Source organism: the organism of the source record quoted next, unplaced genomic scaffold (assembly GCF_019419815.1).
Source record: "Pyrus x bretschneideri cultivar Hongxiangsu unplaced genomic scaffold, Pyrus_bretschneideri_v1 Contig22, whole genome shotgun sequence".
NCBI lineage: Eukaryota > Viridiplantae > Streptophyta > Magnoliopsida > Rosales > Rosaceae > Pyrus > Pyrus x bretschneideri.
The window spans coordinates 1,593,686-1,601,821 of record NW_025999524.1 but is presented as its reverse complement, the minus strand read 5'-3'; the positions used below and the strand labels follow the sequence as shown (position 1 = coordinate 1,601,821).

The window sequence follows — 8,136 nt, the reverse complement described above, 5'->3', positions numbered from 1 at the left end:
TAGTATTTTAGTTAATTTGATGGTAAGAGATGAAATCTCAAGTGATTACGAGTTCGTAATACTTTACGAATTGTTGTTCAAATGTCTTACGAATTTATAGTGAATTTTACAATAAATAATGGTGTCAAACATATGGTATAAAAAAGTATTGGTTAAATAATACATCACCCATTTATTAATTAAAATGTTAGGTGACACAACCTGATTGGACCACAATTAAAAAGAAGAAAAAGAAAAATGAGGAGTTTGTTGCGTGAGAAGTGGAGAGAGAGTCATTTTCTTTTTCTTCTTCATTGGAACTAAGGTCCAATAACAACAGAGCCGTGGTAGTATTCTCTGTGTTTCTTTTTGTCTAAAATTAGATATTTCTTCTTGGTTCAAAGCTTCTGTTGCACATCATTTGCACAACCATGATGCTCTTCTCTCTTTCACCACCTGCCCATACCATTGCGTGGTCCTCACATGCGCTTCTTTGGGCTTCCGAGTGTTCCCGAGACCATCCAGTTTCACGAATGGATCCGCCATTGAAGTGGATATACTTTTTTTATAACTTTGAGTCAAACTTTATCTCAGTAAGTTAGATCAGATTAAAGTAGAATATTTATTGTCTACCAAAAACACTCAACTCTATCCACCACCTGATACAAACGAACTCAGGGCATTACATTGGACGCACACAATAATATTTGTACCAAACATGGTGGCACTAGTGAGATCTAAGAATTTTTACTATAATGTTCATAAAGGGATATATTTTGGGTTGATTTTAATACAAAATGTTTCTTTTTTTTGTTAGGAAAAGTTAGTGTTCTGTTTGTGCATGCTTAAGCTACTAAACTAATTAATCACTCAAATCAGTAGTTGGGGTTTATTATTAGGAAAATGACACAAAGCTTAAAACAAAAGCACAGAATCTTACAACAGCCACTAAAATCGAACCCCATTTTTCATTCCTTCATATGGAAATGGAAGCAAAGAAAAAAAGTGGGATGTGTATTTTGCTTATTGACTCATCTTCCTCACAAAAGGTAGCGAAAATGACCGTTAATTGACCAATTTAGAATTGCTAAAAACGCTTTTAGATATTATAAAGTGTTTATGATAATGTTTGAGCTAAAAGCAAAAAGTACTTCCGAGTTGAAAAATAATTTAAAGTTTATCATACATGGTGCCGTACTACTAAAAAAACACATTTTTATTAAAAACGTTTAGGGCAAAAATATTTTCACGACAAACATATCCAGGGTTTCAAACTTTATTACTAAATGGGCCTAGTTACTATTGGGTTGAGTTCGAAAGGCCCATAACTGTTCAGTCCGACGTCCGTAGTCCGGAGTTCGTACCGTATAAACGTATCCAAGTTCGAACGAGAGAGAGAGAGGGGAAGAGCAGAGTTTTCTGCGAAACGATGGAGTGTGCCGGGAAGGGACTGGGTACTCGGTGCACGGGCCCACCCACCAGACGATGTGCTTGCTGTGGAGCCGTCGCTTACTGCGCCGTATCTCACCAGGTACTTCTCTCTCCTCTCTGTCTCTCTGTCTCTCTTCGATTGTCTCTGCTTCATGCAAATCACACAGCATAATCACGGTTAATTTAAGAAAATAGCACTTGGGTTAGTCTTAATTTGTGCTGAAATGGTCTGTGTGGAAGGGATAAATTGGTTTAATTTGTTTATTGAGTTGGGTTTTCTTTGAATTTAAGCGATTGCCCGTGCTACTATATAACTTTTTGGCCTAGATTGCGCATTGGCCTGAGCACAAAGAAGAGTGCGCAAGGTTAGAGCAACATATGAAGCATATGGACACCTTGAACGAGTTTCCTTTCACTTTTACTCAAGAAGCTACAGTTCAGGTATTCCACGATTTCTTTGTAAGACGGAAAACAATGAGTAATGTTGTTTCTATTAGCTGGTTTACTGTCCGAGGGTCTTCACTGATAATATCTCTTTCGGGTGTGATCTTGTTAGGTGTGTGAAAAGCACGAGACGAGGTGTTCAGTCTTGGAAAAAAGAGGGGTCCATCAAATGGGAATGTGGTTGTATGAATGTTGTTGCGGGGATTCAGTTGTTTCGTTTGATTGTTTAAGGTTTCATTCTGCCTGGTACATCTGAATTTCTCTGTATTATATCGTTTTCCATGTTGATTCTAATTCCGGTCCTTTGTATTTTTCCATTGGCAGGTTGAATGGTTCTTGGGATCTCTCGAACACCTTTTGCCCTTGTACTGGTATCGTCTTGTTCATCTTACTAAGATAATTCAAGAGAAGATGTTTGTAGATTTATGACATACACTTGCAAACCCTCTATTTGTAATATCAACATGCAGAACCTTCAGTTATGATATCAGAGTGTTTAGCCAGTTGGAAGGAGTACTATGAGTGGAGGTCCATCCCGCTGCATTCACCTGTTGCATTGCTTCTCCATTGGGTATGATAGGTGTGTTAGCTGAGAGTTAGAATTTGTGTATAAAATCAAACCCGAACCATTTGTAAACAGTTGGGAGTGCATATTAAGAAAAGATACCTAATTGCCTTTAGTACATGGGAGCCTAATTTAACATTCGCTCCCATCCGAATCCATAAGTCCAATTTAAATGCTGGAAATTATTTACATCTGTTTTTTCATTTCAGCCTCTTACAATTTACTATGCCACTCAAGTAGCTGGTTTGGGAAGCTGGACTTCTGGAATCAGCAACAAATTGTACATACACTATCTTGGTATGTGTTTTCTTCGAATTTCTAATTCTGCTACCATTGCAAATTTTTAAGAGTCATCCTGAAAGTTGTCGGGTTTGATATCTTTGGTTTACTATCATTGTTATATTGGAATTTCGTTCATGAACTAAACTTGGTCAGGCCCTGAGAAAGAGCTTCTTCAGCTTTCTGTCTTCTCAGAGTTGCGTGCACTTTTCCCTAACATGAACGTGCATATAGAGCTTGTTGGGCCTTCGATTCCACAGCAAAGGTTGGTTCTATAGTTTGAAATGATGTTTTGCTTGGTATTCATTTACATTCGTTTTTTATTGAACTTCACTCATGGAGATAAAACAAGGGTTGCTTGCTTGTGTTTGCTGCACTCTTGTGAAATATCTCTGATTTATATTTGATTCTCCCTGGCCTCTTCGAGATGTATAGAGATGGTGAGATGATCGCGTTATCCGAGTATGCACATTGCCTTGATAGAGATTGCATTTGTAAATCCTCAAGTGAGACTGTCAGCGGGGATGTACATGCTAGTGAACCTTCAGCAGTTACATTGCAACTTAGAAGCGGCTTTTATCACGACCGTTACAGGGATATAACTAAGGTTGTATACTTTGTCTCTTTCTATGGACATAAATTCATGCTAAGGATCATGTGTTTTCTCTTTAGCCTTATCGGTTTTCCTTTTTGTGGTTTCTCATGACTTCTCAAATGTGTGTAGGATTCATCACCTCACTTGGTCATCGCTCCAAATGCAGGAATTGCTGCCTATTCAAGCTGGTTACCGACTATTGTCAGTTTTTGATACCTAATCGTCTCTTGTTTTGGTTCCTTTATTTTAATCCTTTTCTCTTAATTTTGTTGGTTGCATCGCGGTGTGTTTCAGGAGCTACTAAAGGATATGAACATCCCAGCAGTTTTTTCCGATTACTGCAAAGAAGCTTGTCATCTTGGAGCTTGTTGCATAAGCAGCATAACTGGCCGTCCTCTCAATATCCCTGTATGTTAACCTTACTCAACTGTTATTATAGTCTGGCATTAAACCATAGCTGCTTAATCTGATTATACCAAAATCCATAGCCTCTGCCATGTAGATTCAGTTAAATCCGTTTAGGCAGCCGATGGTGGTGGAAGACAGTGTTCTTGTTCTTCCTTGCTACTCGAATTGCTTCCTGTACGGGATGTCAAATTGGTCGGTCTAAAATCATACGTTGTTTTGAAGATCGCCGGCTTCTTTGAATGAGTCTGCCGCGTCTCTTGACGAAAAGGAGGGCAAGTTATCAAGGTAGACGAAACCCATTTCGTGATGATTTTCTCTTCAAATTGTGTGATATCCCAGTCTAAGAGATTTTACAAAATTGTACAAGTTCAGTTCATGATGTAAATATCTATTTTATGCAGTTAGAGCTTGGTTGATGTTGTACATTCTTGTCAAAATTAACTAACGCAATTAACCTGACGTAATTCTAACTCATCTCCCCGCCCCAAGAATGTACAACATCAACTAGCGCAATTGACCTCATGTAATTCTAACTCTAACTAACGCGGTTAGACATTGGTTGAAGTTGTACATTATCGAGACTTAATGTATTTCTCTTTTTAGTTTTTTAGATTGAAAAGGTGCGCGTGTTTCTTTTATTATTTTCCGTGAAGTTTTCAAACAACGCGTCTTTTTAAGATGACATTATTCTTGATTCTGACGATCGAGTTTTAGGCGACTGCTTTAGTCACCTTACGGACCTCACTAGGGAACAAATCAGCATATTAACAAGAAGTTTTGAGGGGGACGGAGAGTGCAATGTGAAGCATACGGTGTCGTTTCTACTAATCATCCAACGGACATAACAGAACGTGGCCGGCGGTCCGATCTACCTAAAACAAAGTCAAAAGTCGGTCACTGAAAATTCCAAAATTCCAAAATTCCAAAAATTTCCAACAACAAGGAACATGGATAATCACCACCTCTGACCAACATCTTCTCTTCACGTCCCCAAATTCTAGGGTTAGGGTTAGGGTTAAGATTTTCCCGCCCGGAAAATCTCATCTTTCCAACCATCAATCAATGTCTCTCTTCTCCCGCACACCACGGCTGCTGTTACTTTTGTTATGCTTTCTAGGGTTGGGGTCAGGATTTGGGGACGCTCTGAAGGTGCCCCTTAGGATCAAGGACGTGCTTCCGGTTCTGCCAAGGCAGATATCGTGGCCGGTGCTCAACAATTTCCATAGTGCTGTGGATTTGTTGCCTTCTTTTATTGGGTCGGTGACTCCGGACAACAGCTCGATTCAATGGGAAGGAGCTTGCTTTTCCGGTAACCAGGCACGGCTCGAGTTCACCGAAGGCGATCGGGGCAAACCCGATTTGGGAGGCGGCGTTCTTTATCTAAAGGTTCGATCTTTTGCTTTTGTTCCCTTAAATTTGATTTGAAATTTGTTAGGTATTATGTGGGTACTTGAATAATTGAATGCTTTTGTCTTGAATTGAGTAAATTTTTAGCTGAATTCAGTTTATTGAGATCTTGGTTTGAACTTTGAGCTGTAAATTATTGTAGATTTTATGGTCAATGGGGTTGGTTTTATCAAATTTGTTAATCTGCAGACTTCTGAGGCACACAGCTGGGCGTGTATGGATCTTTATGTTTTTGCAACACCATATCGGATTACATGGGATTACTACTTCTCTGCTCGAGAACATACATTGAAATTCGACTCGTGGGAAGAGGCTGCAGAATTGGAATATGTATGTGCATTCAATAACCGAAATTTGTTTGAATAAGCTAGGAAAACTTATTTGATTCAAGTTGACACACTGATGACTGTTGAGCAGGTAAAGCAGCACGGGGTCTCTGTGTTTCTGATGCCATCAGGCATGCTGGGGACGATGCTGTCTTTAATAGATGTTTTGCCTCTGTTTTCCAACACTGCTTGGGGTCAAAGTGCAAACTTGGATTTTTTGAAGAAGCACATGGGTGCAACATTTGAAAAACGTTCTCACCCGTGGCAGACGACTATAAATCCTGCAGATGTTCATACTGGTGATTTTCTAGCAGTTTCAAAGATCCGTGGTAGATGGGGCGGTTTTGAGACATTGGAAAAATGGGTAACAGGAGCATTTGCTGGCCATACAGCAGTGTGCTTGAAGGATGAGATGGGCAACCTATGGGTTGGTGAATCAGGACACGAGAATGAAAAGGTATCACATCGAGAACCTTCGTAGGTAATAGTGGTTAAAATGTTAAGGGATAGTATGGCACAAGTTCACCCTAATGGTATATAGCTTTAGTAAATAAACATCACTATGTACATTTCATGTTTTCTCTTTGCTTGTTGGGAGTACATGCTTAGTGAAGCAACACATTTCATGTGTTTGGGATATATTAGGAACAGAAATTAAGCTAAATGTTTTGGTTCTTGCATATATTGGAATAATAGTTGAATCAGGATCATAGGTGATGAACATATGATGAGCGTTTGTTTAGGGACAAAATTAAACATATGACAATCTTGCACAGATTATTAATTTTTTTATAACTTTGCTTAGTTCTTTTCTTTTGGTGGAGTTATTGTGCTTAGTTCTTTTCTTTTTGGTGATTTTACATGTATTAATAATTTAATATTGCAGGGTGAAGAAATTATAGCAGTGATTCCATGGGATGAGTGGTGGGAGTTGGCACTCAAGGATAGTTCTAATCCACAAATAGCCTTGCTTCCCTTGCATCCAGATGTACGTGCAAAATTCAACTCCACTGCAGCATGGGAGTATGTTCGGAGCATGTCAGGGAAGCCATATGGTTATCACAACATGATATTTAGCTGGATTGACACCATGGCCGACAACTTTCCTCCTCCTCTTGATACTCACTTGGTATGGCATTTATTTCTTTAAAAAATTATGGGGTGTAGTACAATAAGCATTATAGAAATTGTTTGTAAATGAAGTTATTTTACTTGTACTGCATAGGTATGTATGGTTTTTTGGATGTAGCATGTTTGGTTTTATTAAGTTTTTTTATCCTTATTCGAACTCCTGTTTCCAGGTGGTTTCTGTCATGTCTATGTGGACCAGAATGCAGCCTGCATATGCTGCAAATATGTGGAATGAGGCTCTCAACAAGAGGCTTGATACAGAGGTAACTGTGCTTCACTTGAGGTTGCTATTAAATCATGTTATTTCACATTGTGCGCCGTACGGTTTACTTCTGTTGTTTTTTTTGAGAAATGAAGGATAGAGGTCTGCTTTTGGAATTCTAATCATCTTCCAAGTTTATACAAGTATTTTATCTACTTGCTTCATATTGAATTGTTTCTCAATTTTAACCTGTGTTTTTCCTCGTAGGGTTTGGACCTGTATGAGATTCTAGCTGAGGTTGAAAGTCGCGAAATGGCCTTTGATCACTTGCTTACAATTCCTGAACAAGATGAATGGGTATATAGTGATGGAAAATCTACCACATGCGTTGCTTTTATTCTTGCAATGTATAAAGAAGCCGGGATTTTCGGACCTATTTCCAACTCTATTCAAGTTACTGAGTTCACTGTAAGTCGCCTTGCACTTAATTTGTTTTCATTCACTTTCATAAGTGCACTATGCCAATATTACTACGTATGACACGGTTTTTTTAATACTTGCTTGCAGATTCGTGATGCATACATGCTTAAGGTTTTTGAGGATAACCAAACCCGCTTGCCAAGTTGGTGCAACGGTAAGGATGAAAAGCTCCCATTCTGCCAGATCCTTGGTGAATACCGGATGGAACTGCCTCTATATAACACGTTAGAGCCGTACGCTAACATGAACGAGCACTGCCCCTCCCTACCTCCTACTTACGACAGACCCACTCGTTGCTAAATCCGAATTCCACTAGATTTGTACCTCCCACGTAGGTAGGTATGACAATTTATCAAGATGCAGGTATCTATTAAAAAAATTCGTAACACGTTCGAGTGAGGAAACAGGCATTTCTCTCCTTGCTTGTTCCACAATTTATGTACATTCATTTAGCTAAAGTGAAACAAGGAAAGAAATGCCCGTTTTGTTTCACTTTAGCTAAATGAATGTACATAAATTGTGGAACAAGCAAGGAGACATGTTTACAAACTTTGTTATATAAAATGTTTGGAATTGTATAGTTTGTAAATTCCACGGATACTCAATCTTGGTGGATGCAAGATTTTATCTATCTATTTTGAGTGAGATGTGCGGTCGGAGAAATTCTACCATGCAAGCGGGAATACGTTTCTCGCTTCTTATCTCTCGTTGCACGCTTCTGTTTACGCTCAAGAATCTCTCCGAGAAACCCAAGAGGGTTCTCTCCGAGAAACCCAAGAGGGTTCCTTCCTCGACTATTGGAAATTCAGTTGGGAACAAGTTTTAACAGCGAAATGAATCGAAGCATGATTTGGAAACAAAGAAATCCACCAACTGTAATCGCTCAAAT

The 8,136-nt window shown here is 39.0% G+C and overlaps 2 protein-coding genes across 5 annotated transcripts; both read left to right on the top strand.

The window, feature by feature from the left end:
- Positions 1 to 1,350: 1,350 nt before the first annotated feature.
- Positions 1,351 to 4,782, top strand: LOC103950915 (zinc finger MYND domain-containing protein 15). 3 transcript variants are annotated; one of them, XR_007258670.1, is made up of 12 exons: positions 1,351 to 1,510; positions 1,738 to 1,851; positions 1,967 to 2,085; positions 2,179 to 2,225; positions 2,325 to 2,425; positions 2,629 to 2,716; positions 2,855 to 2,963; positions 3,134 to 3,305; positions 3,423 to 3,494; positions 3,588 to 3,701; positions 3,796 to 3,986; positions 4,416 to 4,782. XR_007258670.1 is itself a non-coding variant. In XM_048584897.1 (11 exons), the coding sequence occupies exons 1-11, from the start codon at positions 1,409 to 1,411 to the stop codon at positions 3,901 to 3,903; spliced, it is 1,146 nt and encodes a 381-aa protein (XP_048440854.1). In that variant the 5' UTR covers positions 1,351 to 1,408; the 3' UTR covers positions 3,904 to 4,315. The 3 variants fall into 3 exon arrangements, 2 of the variants coding, with proteins under 2 accessions (XP_048440854.1, XP_048440855.1); XM_048584897.1 differs by lacking the exon at positions 4,416 to 4,782 and having other exon boundaries at positions 3,796 to 4,315; XM_048584898.1 differs by lacking the exon at positions 4,416 to 4,782 and having other exon boundaries at positions 1,374 to 1,510; positions 1,702 to 1,851; positions 3,796 to 4,315.
- On the top strand, positions 4,752 to 7,910 carry LOC125477597. Of its 2 annotated transcripts, XR_007258669.1 has the most exons (8): positions 4,752 to 5,087; positions 5,298 to 5,438; positions 5,526 to 5,891; positions 6,321 to 6,563; positions 6,736 to 6,828; positions 7,035 to 7,235; positions 7,335 to 7,625; positions 7,764 to 7,910. XR_007258669.1 is itself a non-coding variant. In XM_048584896.1 (7 exons), exons 1-7 carry the CDS (start codon positions 4,764 to 4,766, stop codon positions 7,545 to 7,547), a joined length of 1,581 nt encoding a protein of 526 aa, XP_048440853.1. In that variant the 5' UTR covers positions 4,752 to 4,763; the 3' UTR covers positions 7,548 to 7,635. The 2 variants fall into 2 exon arrangements, 1 of the variants encoding a protein (XP_048440853.1); XM_048584896.1 differs by lacking the exon at positions 7,764 to 7,910 and having other exon boundaries at positions 7,335 to 7,635.
- The last annotated feature ends 226 nt before the right edge of the window (positions 7,911 to 8,136 follow it).

Bases quoted from the DNA above. Each gene is read 5' to 3' on its own strand.
- LOC125477597 (XM_048584896.1), top strand. From the start codon at position 4,764: ATGTCTCTCTTCTCCCGCACACCACGGCTGCTGTTACTTTTGTTATGC. The intron at 5,088-5,297 runs GTTCGATCTTTT...GTTAATCTGCAG, and splicing joins GCGGCGTTCTTTATCTAAAG to ACTTCTGAGGCACACAGCTG. The intron at 6,564-6,735 runs GTATGGCATTTA...TCCTGTTTCCAG, and splicing joins CTCCTCTTGATACTCACTTG to GTGGTTTCTGTCATGTCTAT.
- LOC103950915 (XM_048584897.1), top strand. From the start codon at position 1,409: ATGGAGTGTGCCGGGAAGGGACTGGGTACTCGGTGCACGGGCCCACCC. The intron at 2,226-2,324 runs GTATCGTCTTGT...ATCAACATGCAG, and splicing joins CACCTTTTGCCCTTGTACTG to AACCTTCAGTTATGATATCA. The intron at 3,306-3,422 runs GTTGTATACTTT...AAATGTGTGTAG, and splicing joins GTTACAGGGATATAACTAAG to GATTCATCACCTCACTTGGT.